Below are 22,866 nucleotides of genomic sequence, written 5' to 3' on the forward strand. Positions count from 1 at the left end.
GAGCTAAGATCCTCGTCCTCTTAATGATGACGTCATAAAAACGAATATGACGTCATTGTGATGTATCAGGTTTGTGATAAATTATCTGTGCTAATGCCCGGCTTGATTTCCGCAATCAAAATTCAAACAGCTTGCCTAGTTTCGGAGATATTGGTATAGGTGATTTCCATTAGCGGCGATATTATGACGTCAACTTATTTTCTAGGAAGAATTTCCAAAATTGGATATGGTTACTGCCTGCGCGTGGGCTTTCTGCATATACATGGCAAGTTTCACGAAGATCCGATGAAAACTCTGGGTTGTGAAACAAAAAATGTCAAAAAATAGGAATTACGTCATAAAAATTGATATGACGTCATAGTGATGTATGATATGTGCAGTAATTCATCTCTGCCAATGCCCTGTTCGATTCCCGCAAACAGAATTCAAAAAGCTTGCCTCGTTTGAGATAATTTTTTAGGCGATTTCCATTAGCGGAGATATTTTGATGTCATAACTTTTTTTTCTAGGAGGAATTTTCAAAATCGGAGATGGTTACTGTCTGCGCAGGGTATTTTGACATATATATGCCAAGTTTCAGGAAGTTTCGATGAAAACTGTAGGCTGTGAAACAATAAAGCCCACAAGAAGAAGATGAAGAACAACGTGAGTAAGACTTAGAGATCCTCCACGAAGATCTAAAAATTGTCGTATCTGATCCAGATCTTCACCAAAACCAAATCAATTCGGCTTTTCACACACCCAACCTGTCCACAAAACTTCATCAAAATCCATCAGTAACTTTTTGAGATGTCTGGTAACAAAATTTAAAGATCATCAGTAACAAAACAGAGACAGAAAGACAGGTGTGAAAACAACCTCCATCCACCTTCCGTGGCAGATTATTAAAAAGGTGATTTGTCAAGAATTTGCCTCATATCAGTTAAAATGAAGAAAGTCCACCAAACGTATGCAATTGTGAAATGTACTAAACCAACTCGAGGAATATGGTAATCCACTTAGTGCAGCGCATCGTCCCAGTGTTCTTGTTTTTGTACAAAGTGCCTGTAACTCACCCCCGCCGTCGTGGAGAATGGCTGCCGTGCGTCCAGCAGAGTTGGTTTCGGTCCAGCACCGTGGGGGTGCAATGCTGCCCTCATTCACAGCGGCAAGCTCAATCTGGCTCTATTTTAAAGCTTGCAGAATATCGAGTTTGCGTTCTGCAGCTGCTCATGCACACTCCTGTTCATACATCCGTTTGTATACAGATTGCAGTCCATATCCACAAACAGCAGTGTTATCATTAATGTTTCTATTTGGAAAAAAAAACAAGAGTCATTATATTAGATTACTTCTTTGTTTTCATGTCATTTCGTTTTGATGAATGATTGACAGCAATAAAACTTGTTTTTCTGAGTGGCCCAGTTGAAGTGAAAATACTGGAGTTTATCCGAATACGGACATTTCCAACCACAGGAGCAGTGACAGAGCGGTACACCGTACACCATGAGAGGAATTTGACGACTTGGAAGACCTCAAGCAGCAGATGGTTTGGATGGTTCGGGACATCAACCTATCGGAGCAATGCAATGACCACCATTTGCTTCTCTTCAAAAGGATGGTTTACTTTTTTGCAAAATGGTCAGTGCAATATTACACCATTTGTAGTTTACTGTTGGGGAATCCAGAGAGCTTTAATGTAGTACTTCTCAAAACATAACGTACATTTACTCTGAAACTGTCATCATCCATCTGGACACCACATTTCTACAATGAAAACAAGAACTGAAGAGTAGCTAAACAAGCAGCATGCTTCATTGGTAGCTTATTCCTTTCATAAATGTAAAACATAATCAGACCGAAAACTGCTGAATGGTGTACTGCATTCAAAATGCAGAATTCGACTTTCCATGAGCCTCAACAGTGTGGACGAACAAATAAAATTCGACTTGTCAACTCCACCAATCTGACCTCCAAACTCGACCCCCTCAAATTACGCCACATAGAAGGCTCTCTTTCTCTTTTCTACACATATTACTTCGGTTTCTTCTCACAAGAAAACTTGCTGCTTGTGTACCTCCACCATTAGCAAGACCAAGGAATACCCGACAAACCACTACTACATCACATGATTATTGTGTGGCCATTGGCATCTCAAAAGGTGGGCTGTTATGATGTTTGTTTCTTTCCCTCCACCGCCAAACTCTGGAACTATATATGTATATGTTGACATATATATATATATATATATATATATATATATATATATATATATATATATATATATATATACATATACATATATATATATATACATATATATATATATACATATATATTGTTGTGGTTACCAAATTCGCAAACCACCATTCAGGTCCCTTAGGTGAGGTATCTCGGTAAGTGCATGTGTAGTTAGGCCCAAACCCGTTGTCTAGTGGGAATACATGTCATTTATGCGAGCTGCGACTCTTCAGGATAGCCGTTTTTCTTTTACTATCTTTATTTTGGACCAACCGCCATGATTACCACCACAACCACAACATCAACCACCAACCACAACACCGCTTCACCACAACCGCCACGACCTTCACGTCACACCTCGCAACCGTAGCATCGCCACCGTTCTTGCCCCGCTGTGGGTACCGGTGTTGGACTCGTGCAGGGCGCACGTTGAACAGCGTGTACAAAATCACGGATTTTGTGCTTCAAAAACGGATCAAAAACGACACACGCCCACTTTTTGCCGTCCAATCGGTGAGCGAGGGGCGATTTGGCCCCGCCTCCAGAACGATCGATATATGCAAATTTGTGGATCAAAAAGCCTTCACGCCCACTTTTTCTCGGGCCAATGGGGAGCGAGGTGAAAGGTCAAAGGGAGGGGGTCAAAGGCGAAGCTACGGGGGGATAAAAGGACCGTGTTCGTCAGTCAGAGCAGAGTGGAAGTCTGGAGCCCGAAGCCTGCAGTAACTGGAGAAGCTGAAGAGAGTCGAACGAGGAGAGCCCAAAGAAGAGTCCAGGGTGGAGAGTCCAGAGGCGGAGAGGCGGCAGCGGCGAAGGCAGACGAGGGGGTGCTCGCGACGGTGCCGGGAGCTGCACGCCCGAGGAAGGCCGGCAGCGCGACCTGGCCGAGGTGGAGACGCACACCAGGGATAATAAAGATCCTCTATACCCCGAGCATCAGCAACCCCCTCCTGTTTCCCCCCGCGCTGAGATAGTGCGACCAAGGGGGCCCCCTTTCCCACCCCCTGCCAGGCACTGTCCGCGAGGCCCGCGGAGTGAGGCGCCATCGCCGCTCCGCGTCTCATCACCAGACGGGTAGGCGCGACCCGGTCTCGGCCTCAGGCCCGCCTCATTCTTGAGGGTATTCTTTCCTTGGTTTTGGGTATGTGTTGTCGGCGCCGTCTGTGAAGTAGAATTGTATAAGTGTTGCCGTGTGCTCGGTAGTCGGTATTAGCTCTGCATTGTTTTCACTTTTATATTTGCTTTTTGTGTAAATGGAATTGTGTTTTCTTTTTTTTGTGTGCTTTTGGTGGAATTGTATGTGTGCTTCCCGTGTGCCGCGAATAAATGTGCTTTATTGTTGAACTGTTCTCCCGCTTCACTTCGTCTTTTCCCCCATTGAACCCTCATCTTGCTTCACGTAAAGGGTTGGTAGTGGGCTGAGTACGCCCGATAATTAATCGAACCGTCGAGGTCGACGATAACACCGCTCGGTTATTCTGATAGTACGGAACGGGTCGCTTAAGTGGCCCGTGTCCGAAGTCGACCTGCGGCGAGGTGCGATCGCCCGGTCTACCCTCCGCGTGGGTACTTAGGTAGGTCGAATTTGGCGAGCAACCCTATCCCACGCGGGGGCTGATTGGCTCGATCGCGGTGAGACCGAAAGGTCCACCCGTGACTGGTTCCCGGCGTTAGTCCGAGAGGGTCACGACTGGATTGTCCGTCCGGTGGGCGACGTGCCGCGATTCGAGTTACGTGGCCGTCAGCACGCCGGCGGGCGCGAATCAGCAACAATATATACATATACACACACAAACACATATACACACACAAACACATATACACACACAAACACATATACACACACAAACACACACACACACACACACACACACCAGTACAAGAAGTCGTGTTTCCAAAAAAATCCAACATTCATCTCCCAACAACTTCAGAACAATTTATCCCTCAGCCCATTGTTGTAAAATCCCTTTTCACTCATTTGTGAGGGAATCTGGCATCAAGAGGCCAGCCTTCACTTCCAAGTTGAGGGATTGTGTGGAAAATTCAGTTCCGTACTGCAGAACAGCACAAGTGCCTATTACCCTTGCCAGAGGACAGGGTATTGCATTTCGGTCCATTTGTCTGTCTGTCTGTCTGTCTGGCTTTGGTTGTTTGTTTGCACACAATGTGCTAACGTGAACAACAGTTTTTACATGTTATATTTTTTCAACCGAGTAACTTTATAAAGTTTGTGCAATGAGAAAGTGAGTACTGTTACGGAATGGTATAAAATCATTATGTTGTACATAAAAGTTAATTGTATTATTTCATCAGAATATTACAAACTAGTAAAGGCATATAATTTTCAAGCATAACGTGTAATGTGGGGGAAAGGATTTTACACTGTGATAAAATAACTGCGTTCTGTAAAAGAAATTCAAATGTACTTTGAAGAAAGCTTTGATGTCCTCGTGTTGATAAATACACTCTGAGAATGAAAGGATAATTTACATGGGTAAGATAATTATTGAGGCTGTTAAAAAAATCTCGTCGGGACAGACTTAACTGAACCATGTCCAGCTCATCTGCAGGAGACTGTGGAATGAAAACAGCTTGGAAGAAGAGAACCCGTCAGATGCCAGGCCCTTGAGTGACTTTGTGCAAAAATCAAAATTAGCCAAAGTGCATCGGTGATCAGGAGAGAGGTACCGTATGAAATGACAGAAGGAACGTCTGTGTGCTGCATGGCTTGAGGCAGATTTCATTTTAAAATCTGGCTCATCCAGTAAAGAGGGAATCAGGAATGCTGCATACAAACTGGGACCGATTCCATGACTCTAAAGCCATGATTAAAGAACCAGTTTCACCCTGCGCTCAAAGCTGGGCATTCTTATATACTGACCGGTCAACTAGATGAAATGAACCTACTCGCAGGGGTGGATCGCGGGGGGGGGGGGGGCGCACCTGGCATGCACCCTCCCTAAACCACTCAGGGATGCATCCGGCATGTGGTCTCCCGAAACCCCTCCCCTCCCATCAAAAGCTATCACTTTTTTCACATGTAGTGAGGGATATATAACTGAATATGGGAAAGGAAACTGTCTCGTGCAGTGAATTTTTCTAACAATTTCCACTGTGAAGACTATGTATGTATGTATGTATGTATGTATGTATGTATGTATGTATGTATATATATATATATATATATATATATATATATATATATATATATATATATATATATATATATATATATTAAGGTAGGTAAGCCGACATAATATTGCATAGTGTTTCAAAAATTTTAAACATAAAATCTGCAATGATTACTTTCAAGAAAATGCTTTCAGTGTTTAATTTTGTGTACATTTTCGAAGTGTGCTTATGTATTGTACCAAAAAATCAGGGCCTGTTAGTTACTAAACATTGCTAAAAAAAAAAAAAATAGATATCGATTCGGCATTTTTGGTATAGTTTCTGTTATTGTCATTTTAATTTCCAGATTGAACAACAACAACCGAAGCGGAATGATGCAGTTCTTCAACAAGGGCAAAATTCAAAGCAATATTTAGTTGTTTGTTTTCTTCAAAAAAAGACAAAAGTAAAAGTAAAGGACCATGCATAAGAAATAGTTAAGCTGTTACAATTTGATTTTGTAACTCCCCTAACTGGTAAAGCCTTCTTTGTCTGTTGGAATTTTGTCATGATAATTATAAGTATAGCCTTCTTGTTAGCAACATGCTATTTTGTTGGTTTGGTCCTTTTATCAAGCATCGTGATTGCAAACTATCCATAATCCATTGAAGAAAAAGAGCAGACTGCATTGCGTAATTTAACCATTGCTTATTAAATAAGAGATCCTGAGTTCTCATCCCATCACATGAATGTTTAATTATTTCGTTTCAATAAAAACGATTAGTACTTTTAAAAAAGAGAGCTTCCTTTCAAGTGTATTTGAGTGTTCTTTGTATATATTTAGAATATCCCATATTCATTCTACTCTTTGTTTATGTTAGGACAGGTACCAACACACACACGGAAAAATAGATGGTGCAGAGAGAAAGTACAGGGTAGGGTAAGCATCCTCTAAATACGGTTAACCAACGCGACCCAGAAAGCTTAGGGAGAAACAGGTGGGAGGAATACTGATGTCTAAAGTGTGGTAGTGGGAGGTGTGATGTATTGCAATGTGGGGGGTTCGGTGTCGTGCGAGAGGAAAATGTGAATGTGTGTCAGTATACTTGTTCATTCATCCCAGCCCGCCAAAGTACAATCGGACTTATGTGTCCAGAGTGGACAGGATAGATTGGGATGGAGAGAGATGGTGGAATTAGATGCATGAGGAGGAAAGTCCCTACCCTAACCATGTAGATATCTGTAACTCTGTGGGATGCTCTGCCTGAGCATCCCACCTCGTGGTAGCTGCGTGTTATTCCCTCCTTCCTACTCGATAAAGGGTACTTCTGGCAACTTGCGCTCCACACTGATCTGTTTGTGTGTGGCTGCTTGGCGACCGGGTCTGGCTTCGTGGTTCAATGGCTCCGACAGCAGCGGCACGATGATGGCAAAGGGGGTGAGATGCACACGAGCAGGCTGACGGCCAGAGTGCAAGGTGAGGTGAAGTGGAAGACAGAGGCGAGGCGAAAAAGGAGAGCAGGCTGCGGCGAAGGCTACAAAGGAGGAGAGAGAGAGAAGAAAAATAAGGAAACAGCTCTGTGCCACTGCTTTTATGAGCCCCGGTGAAGGGCAGGGCAAGGACTGAAGAGCGAACCACTGTGGCCAAAATCCCGCTGGTCTATTGGGCCACAGCGGCCTTCGCCATGCTCCACCAGGCTCCATGACCGGAAACCGGCTCAGTAGCTTGCCAACCTTGGGATGGCTCAGAGCTCCTCACTTTACATGGGGCCATGATCCCTGAGCGCGAACCCCGGCCATGAACGTGTGCTGATCATTATTCCAATGTAGAATTGTAGCGGACTTCTCCAGCTACTCGTGGGCTCTTCCATGAGCCATAATGCACATTCGGGCCGCATGTCAAGTTCAATGCCAGTCGCTGACTGGAAATCCTCCATCGTGCAAAATCCTTCCTCGGCCCACATACAAAGCTTTCTTCCGCAGCCTGCTGGAGTACTGCCCTCCCATCTGGACTGGAGCTTCTGCCTCTCACCCTTCTCAGCTTCATGCTGTGGAAACAAAGGCATTTAGGATCATTGGCATCTCCTGAAGTGAGGCTGAGTCTTTGGGCCTCTCACTCTCTCACCGCAGGCAGGTCAGTGGTCTTTGTCTTCTACCACCTCCTCTCTGGTCTTGCCCCCATGCTCTATCTGCGATATGTCCCCCCCCCCCCCATATTTATGCAGGGTGCTTAAGGTCTGCCAGTAGCCCCTTAGTGGTAAAACTACCAAAATAACGAATCACTGCTCACTTTCACTCTTTCATTCCTCTTTTTTTCCCACCTTTGGAACAAACTCTCACCTCTCTACAATCCCACTCTTCCATCCAGGCCTTCAAAACAGCTGTTCACCACCACCTCTTGTCTTCCCCCATACAAAACCTCGATCTTTTCTACCCCCGTTAATCTACCCCAAACTCACCTCCTTCAAATTCCCTGCCTTGCTTCCCAAAAGTTCCCTGTCATGCAAGGTCCTGAAAATCCCTGTGTTGTTCATCTTGTTTACCCATGTACTCTGCCCCATCCCTCGACCTTCCACAGATCTCCTGATGTCTGTTCCCCACTGTTTTGTCCTTCCCTCTCCCACCCCTCTTGTCTCCTGCCCCCCCCACCCCCTTGTTGTGAATCATGTGTTAGCTCTCATATGAGCCTCGACAATGCATACAAAACAAAAATGACAATGTGGATGCAACGTTCTCTTAAATTAGCATCATGGTTTAAGGGTGATAAAAAGATACTAAGATGTTGCCAATTAAACTTTATTGATAATCAACTTAAAAAAAGTAAATGTTTTTACCACGGAGCACAATGTATTGTTATAAACCTTTAATGGGAAATGTATTCAAATTCACCATGATCATTACATCTATGTGCTCGAAGATGTGTATATTTTTTAATAATATGTATATGCATTTTAAACGATCTTACATCTCTTGACTGTATTGGAAGGTTACCAGTCTGATAAGAAAAAACACCCCGTTGCCCCAAAAAAGATTGGCTTTCCAAATAATCTTTAATCTTCACTCAGTAGAATAGAATCATCGATTATTCTATTTAGTATATTAAGGGATTGTTATATATCAATAATTATATTCCGGTTTCTGAAAGTCTGGCGGGAAGCAGGAGTTTAGCTTAATTATTAATTACATGGCATTTTGTGTATGTCGTGGTCAATTAGTGAGAGGCATTTGTCTCTGTGGAAATCCACTGAGATTAAGGTGCGACACATGGATGGAGAGGAGATGCGGAGGCACTTTAAACTTTTTCTCACGTGTTTGACTTGCCAACAAATATGGTGCCCAAATGCTGCATCATGGGCACTGAAACACACTATTCAATTTTAAAAAGCGGCAAATCCATATGTGGATTAAAAAAGGAGGGAGGAATGCCCCACCCCCAAACTATTTTTTTGTTCAGTAGTTTGACCCTCCACAAACAAGTCAGATAATTATTTATACTGCATATCTCACTGAAAGGCCAGATTCGGATCTTCATGAAAGTCAAATCGTGTGTGTGTGTGTGTGTGTGTGTGTGTGTGTGTGTGTGTGTGTGTGTGTGTGTGTGTGTGTGTGTGTGTGTGTGTGTGAGATCAGGATGTTTTATAATTTTAGAAGGAAATGGTGAACAAATAGCCAACCTCAAGGATTCAAGGAGTGATGGAGTCAGAATGGTAACAAATGCCACTGGCGAGAGGGGATGGTGAACTATGTGGCCGTAATGAGGTATGCACTGATGTCACGTGTTCATTTGAAGGATGTCCTATTAACAATGTGGATTTGATGTTATTATATGCATGGACGAATTGTCACAGGGGGTATTAGAATGTCGAATATGGAATAGGTTCTAAAGATGGGATGGTAGAGATTTCGAAAATTCGTTAACTTTTCAGTAATGGAATGCATGCCAAAGTTTGCATTCACAGATGGAGTAAAGCCCTCCAAATGGTGGGAGTTTGCTATGGAGTGACAGGGCAGGGCTCAATGTGTCCTCATCTCTGCAGTGAACACATCCAAAGAAGAAAGCCATGAACTTCGAAAATTATGTTGCAAAGTTTTGATAATTAGTGTAATTGATGCACGATCAGGATGAGATGTGTTGTATAAAGATTAGACCATGTTGTGAACAATGCCTATCTGAGGCTGACCAAGGGGGTGTTAATTTTACTTCAATCAGATATTAGGAAATCTGAGATCATAATAGCAAGGTCAAGTTTCAGGTTTAATTGATGACTTGCTTACTTGTTCATGGAAGTACATGGCCAAACATACTTAGTGTATCATGATGTGGAGATAGGAGACTGATCAAGCCAAATAAAGTGATTTACTGAAGGGGTACCGACTGATATCAAACTGACCATCAATCTGAATATATATGGCTTGAGATATATATATATATATATATATATATATATATATATATATATATATATATATATATATATATATATAAAAACAAACAAACACGACATAATAGTGACCGAAGCTTTTTGTGCTGCACTCTTCAGGGTAAAAATCTCAGCAAGTGAAGGAGGAAATGAAGGCATGTGCTTTATACGCAGGTCTCAAGAAGGTAGACACTGATTGGTTCAACCATAATGATGTCACGGTTAATCCGAATTCCCATTGGTCATCTCATCATCTTCACCTCGAGCTCCCATTGGCTGGATCAGAGTTCGTCGATGATGGACGTTTGTAACCACATCCTGTTGAAAGGGGGGATGGGTTTCCCCAAAATTCCATTCAACATTTGTTACCGTACTTCCCTTGATCTTTCCATGCTGAAAGAGACACAGAGATCGTACAAATTCCTTTTGACGACATAGTATTGGATCAGTGGGAAGGATGAAGGTTGCTTCCAACATACATAAATAAAACGAGCTCTGACCTCGGCTCAATATCCTGAACATATCTGCATTGCACTGGTCTGCACAGATAGGGTTGGCAGCCAGGTGCAGTGCAATGGCAGAAGAAGCAGATACAGTGGCCGGTGGTTGCTGGATGTTTCTACATGCTCGCACTGGTTGTGTTCTAACTCTCACAATCTTTCTTCGAATCGCCAAGGGGATGTGTTGTTTGATCCGATCAGCCAATGTTGGTGTTGTGCGGCCCACGTACTGAGCTTCAGATCGGCACTTAAACTCATAAATAACATTGCTGGTTTGTGAGGTGGGTAGCACATCCTTGTTGACTGACATCAGCAAACGGCGAGAGGTAAAGATTACTCGGGGTTGCACAACCAGAAACGTGTTGGATACAATATGTTTGATTTGTACTTCAAACCTTCATGATGATTGCCCTTTCCAGGGCATCCTGATATAGATAGAACATTTGTCCGGACCCATCTTCTGATCTCTTGTCGTGTTTCGAAACTTCTGTATGTATCTCTTAACGATATGCTCAGGATAACCATTCTCAACGAGTATCTTCATGATTTTGTCAATTTCAGCAGGAAGATTACAAGGTGATCAAATCCTCTGTGCTCCGTTAACCAGGATATTGATCAAGGCAATTTTGTTTCTCGTGGAGCTGTAGGAGTCCCACCGAGTATACTGCCCTGTGAAAGTCAGCTTCCGGTAGACGGATGTTGTGAAACCAAGGTTGGATCTATCAACCAATACGTGCAAAAACGGTAACGTCTTTGATGATTCCAGCTCCGTGGTAAACTTCAGCGCTGGGTGGAGGGTGTTGAGCCATGCCTGGAAATTGTCACATGCCGTCCGAGACTCAAACAAAGCAAAAATGTCATCAACATACCGATAGTATACGATGGGGGAAATCGACCCCTTGGGGACCAGTAAGTTTCTGTATTTCGTGATAGCCTACAAAGATATTTGCAAGAGATGGGCCTAGGGAGAACCCATGGCCACACTGCCCGTTTGAACATGCATCATGTTGTTCAAACTGAATTCCACCTTCCTTGTTGCTGTGTTCATTAATTCCACGAAGACGTGTTCCGAGATCATCAGTTGTTCCATATCGGTGTGATACAGCAAATGTGCGCATATCTCAACCGTCTCCGTCAGTGGGACATTTGTGAACAAGGTTTTAATATCAAAGGATGCCATGATGTTGTCCTCACGAATCGGTGTTTTAGCTCCAATTGATTCTGCAAATGTGAAGGAATCCTGAACCACGAAATGAGAAAGTGAATCCAATACTGGTTGGAGTACCTCTCCCAACCACTTGGCAAGTTCATGTTGTGCCGATCACACCATGGACAGTATCAGTCTTCGAGGGATATTCTCCTTGTGAATCTTCGGCAGGCCGTACATTCTTGGATTGTTGGGCTCCAACAGGTTTAATTCTGTCGTTCACCTCCTCTGATAGTTCTCCAGGTTTGAGAAGCTGCAACAGTCGTTTGACGATCTGACCTTCCACCTGAGGCATGCGATCATGTTCTGTTACACCGCCTCTGCTCTGGGAATTCTGCTCCAGCCAATGGGAGCTCAAGGTGAAGATGATGAGCCGACCAATGGGCATTCGGATTAACCGTGACGTCATTATGGTTGAACCAATCAGTGTCTACCTTATTGAGACCTGCATATAAAGCACACGCCTTCACTTCCTTCTTCACTTGCTGCGATTTCTACCCTGAAGAGTGCAGCATGAAAAGCTTCGGTCACTATTATGTCATGTTTGTTTGCATTCATATTTAAGTTCTGCAGTACCAAACATCTGCATATATACTGTATAAATATATATATATATATATATATATATATATATATATATATATATATATATATATATATATATATATATATATATATATATATATATATGTCTTAAGAGGCGACCAGGGTTGCGTCAGGAAGGGCATCCGGCGTAAAACATGTGGCAAATCACTAAGCGGATCATACGGATGATCCGCTGTGGCGACCCCGAAAGGGAGCAGCCGAAAGAAGAAGAAGAAGATATATATATATATATATATATATATATATATATATATATATATATATATATATATATATATATATATATATATATATATATATATATATATATATATATATATATATATATATGTATGTATACACGAGGTCCTTATAAAAACTAACGGGACTGACTTCAAAGAAATTTTATTCCAAAAAATGGATCGAAATCTCAGCTTGTCCCCTTCAAAATAGTTTCCGTCCAGTCTCACATACTTGTCCATCCTCTTCTCAGAGGAAAGCGTCCACATCAGGAAATCAGATCCCCTTGATCTCCCACTTGAGCTTGGGGAATCGGAAAAAAATCGCAAGGGGCCAAGTTTGGCGAATACGGGGGTTGCTCCAGAGTTGGCACGTTCATCTCCACCAGAAACTGTCGCATGCTCAGTGAACTCTCAGCAGGGGCGTTGCCATGGTTGAGCACCCAGGTGTTGTTCTCCCACAGATCCCTCCTCTTGTCCTGGACTGATCTCATGAGGCACAGGAGGATCTCCTTGTACACGTATTGATTCACTGTTTGACCCTGTGGTAAAAACTTGAAGTGGACGATGCCCTTGATGTCAAAAAATGAAATGCGATAAGCATCACCTCGAGCTTCGACTTCGACATCCTTGCTTTCTTTGGTCTTGGTGATGCCGGACTTTTCCACTGACGACTCTGTCGTTTAGTCTCGGGATCGTAATTGAATAGCCACGATTCATCGCCAGTAATGACTCTCCCGAGCAGGTCTCGATCATCCTCGAGGCACTCGATAATGTCTTGACAGACAGTGACTCTTTGCTGTTTCTGGTCCTTGGACAACAGCTTGGGACCATCTTTGCACACACCTTGCGCATTTCGAGATTTTCAGTGATGATGCTCCAGGCAGTGTCCTTGTTGATGGAAAGTTGCTTAGCAATCATCCGCACCATGAGTCGACGATCTGCATGCACCATCTGCTTCACACGCTCGATGTTGTCTGCCGTTCTTCTAGTTGAAGGTCTTCCAGATGGTGAATCATCTTGAACCTCCTCCCATCCCTCTTTTAACCTTTTGTGCCATTCAAATGCATGTGTACGTGACATCGTTTCTTCCCCGTATACTTGCTGCAGCATTGCGAAGGATTCGGAAGGTGTTTTGCCAAGCTTGGCAAGAAACTTCAGATTGTCTCTCTGCTCACGACTCATCGCACGATGACTCAGACTAGACAACGTGTAAAGCACGATCTGTAAAAAAAAAAAAAATCACACAATGAGCACAGTCATCTATCACCAATTGTATATATCGCTGGAATGTTGCGAAAAACTGTGACGCAACCCTTTCATTCAAGTTGTGCAAATGGAGCACACAGCAGGCTCAGTCCTGTTACTTCTTCGACAGACCTCGTATTTCTGTTGGAAGCATAGTTTTCCAAGCTCATGTTGAGGGTCCGATTTCGGTTCTGCTGTAACAGAAAAAGTAAAAGCAATTGATGGAGAATAATAGACAGAAGCTTGCTGTGGGGATTTCTGGGATGACTGGAGACATTTGCAGCAAACAAGCGTTTTACAAGAAGGGATGGCAACAGTTTACGGAAGCTCCAGCACATGCTCCCATAACTGACCTGACCTGATATACCACCCACAGTGCGACTAGCTTTGCAATGGTTTGGCATATACTTGAGTTTAATTACTTTTCCAGTAATTGTTTTCACAGATCACAATCTGTTCACTTTTTATAAAAGTCAGGATAAAGATCAGAGATTGATTAAATGGAGCTTGACTCTATGAGAATTAAACATCAAAGGCAAAGCAAATGTGATTGCAAATACTCTGGCAGGATCTGAATAACTCTGGAATTGTTGTTATTGCTAGTTGGTGAGCAAGAATCTGACATTGGTTGGTTGTTGCCTTGGAAAATGTTTGGTTAATTTGCCTGCTATTTGCATGAAGAAGATTGTTACCAAGATAATGATCACCCAAACTTCATATAACTCTCAGAGAAAGGACAAAAGGATGATTTTGATGATGTGTTCTGGAAGCGATGTGAAATCAAGGTAGATAACTAATGTGATAATATAAGACCTGATAATGATGATGATCAGTAATATCTGTTAATTTTAAATAACTAATGTAGTTTACAGATGAAAGCAAAATAAGGCGTATGATGGTATAATGCCTCTCCGAGACGAAACTCATTTGATTTTTTATGACTAGAAAATATTGCAAACTTCGTCAACATCCTGTCGGACCTTGGGATTAATTAGGTTTACGATAGGCAATGGAAAAGTTATTTCGTTGATAAATGACAGATTGTGTTTGTATTTAAAAAATGATAAAGGAAAAGAAGATGAAGAATTAAAAAAAAATACATTTACTGCTCCACTCAATAAATATTTTAACTGAAGGTTTTGTACACCAGCTGTGTATTGTAATGATAACATGCACACAAATTTAATGTCAGCATTTTAGTGATTCAATAAATATAACAAATCATTTTTACTAAAAGTATATATTAACTTGTTACATGCCAAAATTAAAGCAGAGGGTAAAAATACCATGATTCTAAGAAAGGATGGGATTTTGGGTCTTGGCAAAAGGGAATTTTTGGGAACTGGTGGGCAACATTATTGCATTAATAATTACAAGCAGTAATATTCCATCGTATTCTTCAAATGAACCATAACTGTATTGTCTTCATTGTTCAATCACCGTTGAAAAATAAAAGGCATTACCACGACAATGTTTGTTCAGACACCATTTCCTTATGAGAATCTCAATCGTCTGTGAAAATTGCAATTTAGGAAGTACATAGGCAATTGAAAAGGAACATGTCATACGACTGTGGGCAAATATTATCTTTGAGGCAGTCATCGGTCTTGCTCTCTTTTAGCAGTGGTTTGCAACCTGTAAGAAATGAAATTTTCTGGACCTTTTAAGCTGTACTCACTGGGTTTGAATTACTAATGGAATCTCTTTATGCATCAGCACATGGATATCTTGCTACCATGGTAGTGGAATGTGTGGAGTGGGCAATGCTGGTGATGTGCTCTGGGGTGGTGTGCGTTCAAGACTTTCTACTCTCTACACTCTTTCTACACTCTGTTCCTATATGCCTGACGAAACTGCATGTGATGGACTCTGGCAACAGCACCTTGCACATGATGCTACCCTCATCCACCTATGCTCTGTCCTACACCAAGATTAACCAAGCATGGTTACTCGTTCACCATGGCGGAGCGTGAGATTGTGGTGTGGGAAAGGAGACTCGGTGAGAGAATCTGCTCTGCAAAGTAGCGTTGCATTTCGGAAGAAAAATGTTTGTGGCCGCCTTTTCTTCCTCGGAGAAATGCCATGAGCTTTCTAAACGCCCAAGTTATTGTCATCAATTAATGACTTTAAAAAACATATTAAAAATAAAAAAAACTGATCCTGATCAGGAAATGTAATATTGAGGTGAGACAACACCGTCCACTTTGGAGGTACTGCATGCACCCAGACATCATGAATCACATGCAGAAGGTCAAGGCCCTGATATCCAGTACAATGCCAGGTACGCAAGCACCCATCTGGACCTGCGTCTCTGTCGTTGTATCACTGTTCACATCCTTGCAAATATGGATGGGCAAGCGGTATGAAATTTTGTTGGTGAACTTTGATAGGGGAGGGCTGGGATTGGTGGCCTGCGCTTGGATGCTGATGTCCCGGGAATATAAATGTTCATTCAAGCATTGCCTATGTGATCTTTTTAAATTCATAAAATTGAAATTGATTGTAATATTGTCTGAATTACAAAAAGGGAGGCTTGTGGATGCAGATTTTCAAAAATTTGCATAGTGGGTTTTAGGGTGATAAAAAAATATATATTCAAATGTTGCCAATTAAACCTGATTGATAAATAACTTGAAAATGTAAATGTTTTTACCATATAGCACAATGTATTGTTATAAACCTCTAATGGGAAATGTATTCAAATACGACATGATTATTACATTTATGTGCTCGAACATGTATCTATATTTAATAATATATACTTGCATTTTAAACGACCTCATATCTCTTGACTGTATTGGAAGGTTACCAGTCTGATAAGTAAAAACACCCCTCTTCCCCAAAACAGATTGGCCTTCCAAATAATCTTTAATCTGTATTCAGTAGAATAGAATCATCTATTATTGTATTTGGCTTATTAAGGGATTCTTATCAATAAAAAATTATATACTGGTGTCTGAAAGTCTGGCTGGAAGCAGGAGTCGAGCTTAAATGGAATGTATGTGAAGGTAATGTTCAGAACTCCAATCGAACTTCAGATCATAAATATTCCCCATATATTTGAATTTACACTGACCTCTGAATGGTCTCTCCCCTGAACACCAAAATGCCAGCCTTGGTGCCATTATGTCTAGAGGATGATCAGACATTGTCTTACTGAATATTATACAAGAATTCAAAATCTACATGTCCTTCAGAATCAGAGGAAAACTGTTGATAATTATTGAATCTCCTCTGAATTCTCCATATTGATATGTTTGTATATGTCTGTTTTTAATAAATAACTCAAATGTACAGGAGGAATTGAGAATTTCTTCGACAACCAAAACAAAAAACACTCAAAAAAATATTCCCCTCGCTCTGCTCGGCAAAATTATATTTTTCAATGCAATGTAAATTTTGTGTGCACATCGCACCCCCCACCCTGAGCGCCCCTCCCCCACCCCCATGCAGTTCATAATTCAATGTCAAACAGCCTGATCTGTAGAATTGGAATCTGCATACTTTGGTCATACCAAGCTCACCCTCTGAGGACTTGAAATATGACTGGCCAGTCAAACTTCAACCTGTGTGCATCCACTGGACAAGATTGTTTTGAATGTGCTCACAGCCAACAATTCGCCCATTTGCAACCTGCTGAAGTTTATTTTACAAACTAATTACCTGAGATAAGTTACCATTTCCTAAGTCACGAGTTAATTCATAAGCTGCATTGTTTTCTGTGACTTACACTTTTGTAATCTGTGGATTCTTAGGAAAATCATGAAGTATTTCTTTTAATCAGTTTCAGCATTTTAAAAGTAGACAGTAGGGACTAATAAATATTACTTATTAAATCTTCTTCTGTCTCCTGTTTTATGCTGGTTTCACCTGTGAAGCAACAGACAGGACATATTATTGTCCGTAAATATTTTATACCTTGACATCCTCTGGGGAGTGGGTGCACTCGCTTCGGTGCTTCAAGGTGGACACGTAAGAGAAAGTATCTCAAATACGTACTATAAAACCACACAAACACACATAGTTAGGGAATTTTAGCAAATTGTATTGACGATCTGTAAAAAAATTGCTTACCAAAAAATTTCTTCACTAACATATTCATCTAGGTGTCTACTAACACCCATCAATTAGTGCAAACCCAAATTCTTGTGGAAAATTATGGGGAGCCAATCAAACAAAGTTCGGGTGCTCAGAGGGCCTGCGCGAAAAAAATTGGAAAATTAACTTTTGCCAATATTGACTTGTGGGATGTCTAACTCTGGGTTTTTTGGGGTGCTGAATTGATTCCAACCATTAGATTTGAGAAAAAAACACTCCTTGATCATATAAAATGTATTTTATTGACATTTTAAACAGAACTGTGCTCAATGGAAATGTTGCTTCGTCAGCTTTTACAACCTTATTCATCAAACTCCCCAGTATCTTCCTCACTCCTATTGTCATCCAGCTGGTTTATGTTCAGGCAAGAGTTACCATGACAGATGCCGCAAGCAGAAATACACTTGACTCCTTGCTTTTTACAGCAGCACCTGAGTGAGCTGCAGTCCCCTGCACAGTTGCAGCTGGCAAACATCAGGAGGTAGTCTGGTGCAATGGTGTCTGTAGAAGGGACTGGTGCATATCCTTGCTCAGTGAGTTTCCATCCATAGTCCCAGGCATCCAACGATGGACTTTGCAGCATCAGCCAGTCTCTAGTCTGGAGGTAAGCTCGGAGAGAGTGCTGTGCTGCAGCTCCTGTTGTCGGGGGGAGTTTCTCAGGTTTTATGCTCCCAGTAGCAGCTCACTTGCTGAAGATGTCGAATCTCAAGTCTTCCAAGTCTTTGGAGGATTTCCCATGGAACATGACCATGAAAAGATCACAGCCTGCTTTAATGATATCACCTTTCTCAGCTCGGATGTCCATAAACACGTCCATTGCCCTCTCTGCTTCATCAGTCTTGCAGAGCTTGCTTAGCAAAGTTGGTTTGCTAAACCCAAAAATTACAGACTGTATCGCAGCCAGAGAAGCTGTGCAAGAAGATGAGATACCTCCGGTATATCTCTGGGAGGGCCTCCCGGATCTTTCTGACATCGTAAGATGTTTCTTTGGCTGTCGTGAGGAAGATCGGATGGTCGGCAACATGATGAATCAGCATAACCAGGACGTCTGTGTCCTCAGCCCTCACCTCGGCAGGGGACTCTCTTGCCTCATCTAGAGCTGCACGGACAATGGAGGTGTCGGCATCATCGGGGTATTGCTGTACACTGATTCCATTCCTACTAAATGTCTCAGCAAGGAGCAGAACGAGCTGGGCTTTGTTGTTCTTGTTATCGAGGAACTTTTCTCTTGCATTGATGATTTTGAGATCCAGACGAATCTGAATGTCACAGCATGCATTATTTGTTCGTCTCAAGTGGTCATGGTCCTTGGTGGAGCTGCCATATCCGTCAAAGACCACAGTTATCGTGAGGTGATGGCTCCCCATGGACTTCACAAACCGGAGGTAGTTCGCGGCAACATCCTTCCAAGTAAGGTTAGCCTCCCACTTGACATTGTGCAGGAGCCACCCACCATCAACCACAAGGCTTGTGCAGGGGGGTTGTTCGACAGGTGCCACACATGCCTTCAGGGACCTTGCTCGGGCAGCCTTGTCTGGCTTTCGCAACTTTTGATTTTTGTCAAACAGAGACATCGGTTTTGGCCTCAACTCAAAGCGCAGAGCTTCTTTGGTCTTGACGTCATGCTCACTGATGACAATGAGGCGGTTGAATAGCTTCAGTGAGTCAATGACCAGCTTCTCGCCATTGACTTTGGGTCCAGATCTGAGGCTTGCAAGTGATTTGACCTTGTGTTTGGTTACCATTGCATCCACAACAGTTTTCCCATCCATCTTAGCCAGTATGGCTCTGCTAACTTCTTCTGCTTGATCAGTGTTGACTTGGTCTTTGGGAGTGCTGCTGAACCCAGTTGAGAAGGACACCAGAGTCTTGTGGCATTGTTCCCGTGTGGCATCGAAAGGGTTGACTTCCTCCAACCACCCAACTATGGTGTTGACAGCATCGTTATCTCTCTTCATTTGGGCTCTTTTTACGTCGGTGTGGACAGGTACCCCACATTTGATCATGCTTCTTTCTAGCTCTTGGTGAATGAACGAGAAGTGGTTCAAAGTCTGAACCCAAGACTTATGAGAAGATTCATTCCGAAAGCGGCCTCTGTTTAGACCACCGGAGGATTTTGCCTCACGAATGAGTGTGGTTTCTATCGTGATGTCGGTCCATGTGCTGGACCATTCATGCTCTGAGAACCTGACTACATGGTTGCCATACAAAGTGAACTTGGATAGAGTTTCCTGGAACATGGGACTCTCCTGTCGCTGATGCATCAGCTGTACATACAGCCTTGCTCCCTTTGCGTACTGATGGTGGCCCGCTGCTGCGAAGTTATTGAGCATTCCAATGATGCAGCTGAGATGACCTGTATGGTCGGGGACACGCTCACTCCTGATGAATACCTTGATGAGGTCGATTCTGCCATAGTACCAGACCCAGAGTGCTGGTGTCCTTCCTCCTTCAGCTAAGATCTTCAATCTCTCTGCCATCCTCTCCTCGAAGACAGTGACTATCCTTGGTGCATATGTTAAGGCCCGGTCACACCTTGACGTTTTAGCCAACGTATGCCGATTTTTTGAATTTTTTTTCTAAAACGCTGGCACACGTTGAATACGTTATGGGTAAGTTTTGATAACATTGAGAGCACGCTGGCATACGTCGTAGTACGTTGCCATACGTCGTTGTACGTTGGCTTTAAACGTTGTACTTTTCGGTTGTCCTCAAATTTTTTCATGCTTGAAATTTCACGACGTATGCCGGCGTATGACTCACACGTTCCGCTACGCTGGCCACAAGTTGTAGGCACGGTCTGCGATCGTTGACAGACGTCAACACATGCTACTTGTAAGTTAATCATAAGTTGAGACACGCCGAGGTAGTGTTTAGAGTACCCGAAACTTATTTCCTACCTATGATTAACGTGTTGTTGGCACGTTACGCGATCGTTGCCACACGTCGACAGACGTTACTTTTAAGTTACTCATAGGCTGAAAGACGTCGGTATAATGGATCGTCCTTGCGTCAGCGTCCACGGCCACGGCCAGGACACTTATTTGCAGCATTCTTCAAACTTTTCTTCGGCATGACGAGGATGTTCACACTTCGATGTCTAGCTTGGCTATGATTCCAATTGTCCATCGGCAGCGTCTATTTAAAATAGTCGAGTTTGAGCGTTTTAACACGTTCAGAAGAAACGCTTCAAATTTCAAAACCCCAGCGTCAAAAAAAAACAAAAAAAAAAAACAAAGGCGAGTGACAGCAATTTAAATCGTTCATTGTAAACAATGAAACTAGCTGAGTGGTACCGTTTAAAAGTCGTTGAGTGTGAAAAAAATCCAATTGTTGAGCGCAAGCGTCTACTTTCAATAGTGGAGATGCAGCCATTTAAATCGTTGAGTGGCAGCCTATGAACCTACCCGTGGACACGCGGACGCAAGGAGGATCCATCATAACCCACACCCTCCCCCTCACACCCACCTACTACTGCCAACATGAACAAACTACTACTAATACTAATACTAATAGTAATACTGATACTGATACTGTTACTGCTGACATGGACATCGACTCAAAAAGGACTCGAAAACACTGTTGGGTTCCCCTTTTATGAGCAGCATTTTTATATACCAATTCCCAAAACCGCTGGGAACTCGTCTTTATCTGGCAGTTGTAACCTAGAAACACGTTCATTTATTTTTTTTGTCGACCGGAAGACGTCATTGGAATACGTCTACATACGTCGATGTGTGTTGGGGCTACGTAAAGAATTGGTTAAAAGCACGTCAAACATAAGTTAGAAATAAGTTTCGCGTAAAAAAGACATCACCGCGACGTGTTTCGACTTATGAGTAGCTTATAAGTAGCCTTTGTGGACGTGTGTAAGCGTCCACATATCGTGTGTAAAACTTATCCCCATCGCATGCGAGCGTGTGTCATACGCCAAGTACGTCGTAAAATTTTGAACATGTTCAAAATTTGACGTACTCTACTTACTACGACTTATGATAGCGTATTTAGCGTTCTACTCGCGCATACCAAACTTACCCATACCGTATTCGACGTGCCCCAACGTTTTAGACACACTTTTGTTACGTCAGCATACGCTGGCAAGATCGCCAAGGTGTGACCGCGATTTTGACACTTCCATTTCTACGGCAGTTATGATTCCAATCGTTGTGCGTCAGCCTTTTAATAGGCTACGTCACGACATCGTCGGCGATGCGTGCAACGCGCTATGCCCGAGTTAGACTATCGTTGGGCATCGGTTGTGTAGGCCGACAACAGGTTCAGCATTCGTTGGTATAAGTTATCTATAACACAACGAAACGTTCTGTGTAGTTACCAATGCGTTATACACAAGACCAAGTCGCTATGAATACGTCCGAATCTTTAAAAAAAAACTTCAAAAGTTCAACGTAAGCCAGCGTTTTACATACATTTTAACACGTTGCCATCGCTGGCTAAAACGTCAAGGTGTGACCGGGCCTTTAGATTAGAGGAATTTTGACACAAAACAGACAGAACACACATACACTGATGTGTTTTAACATTAATAGGTCGACTCTACGTTGAATATATTCAACTTCTGTTGAGTCCGGTACACAATAATTTTAGAGCTAAAAGTTCTTAGCTAACGTCAGCTAACAAAGAGAATTCTACTGAGCATGAGCACAAGCATAACCAACAATATAGCAGTGGTTTCAGAAATGTTGTATGCTGGTTTCAGCACAATTTGAACAATCTGAATCAATTAAGCCAAATTACCACAAAACACAGTCTGAGATATCTAAAAATGTATCGTATCAATATTTTACGGCAGGGATTCATTTTTCCTCAAATCCAATGGTTGGAATCAATTCAGCACCCCAAAAAACCCCCCGAGTTAGACATCCCACAAGTCAATATTGGCAAAAGTTAATTTTTCCGATTTTTTCGCGCAGGCCCTCTGAGCACCCGAACTTTGATTGGCTCCCCAGAATTTTCCACAAGGATTTGGGTTTGCACGAATTGATAGGTGTTAGTAGACACCTAGATGAATACGTTAGTGAAGAAATTTTTTGGTAAGCAATTTTTTCACAGATGGTCAATACAATTTGCTAAAATTCCCTAACTAACAAAACAAGTCCTGATGAGGGTTTTGCCTACTTTGATTACTCTTTCAAGTTTTCTGTGGGTTTGTAGTATTTATCAGGATTTTTTGCCAGGTGTTGCATACACTTGGTCCCCAATTTACACTCAAGATGCAT

General features: G+C 42.4%; 1 protein-coding gene across 1 annotated transcript; it reads right to left on the minus strand.

Annotated features, from left to right (window-relative positions):
- Positions 1-17,720: 17,720 nt before the first annotated feature.
- Positions 17,721-22,866, minus strand: LOC147008478 (uncharacterized). Its single transcript, XM_085864487.1, has 3 exons — positions 22,775-22,866; positions 18,601-20,134; positions 17,721-17,729 (listed from the first exon to the last, which is right to left on the minus strand). The coding sequence occupies exons 1-3, from the start codon at positions 22,864-22,866 to the stop codon at positions 17,721-17,723; spliced, it is 1,635 nt and encodes a 544-aa protein (XP_085720613.1).

This window comes from Eptatretus burgeri, chromosome 18 (genome assembly GCF_056783735.1).
Source record: "Eptatretus burgeri isolate ZD-2024b chromosome 18, Ebu_testis_v1, whole genome shotgun sequence".
Lineage (NCBI taxonomy): Eukaryota > Metazoa > Chordata > Myxini > Myxiniformes > Myxinidae > Eptatretus > Eptatretus burgeri.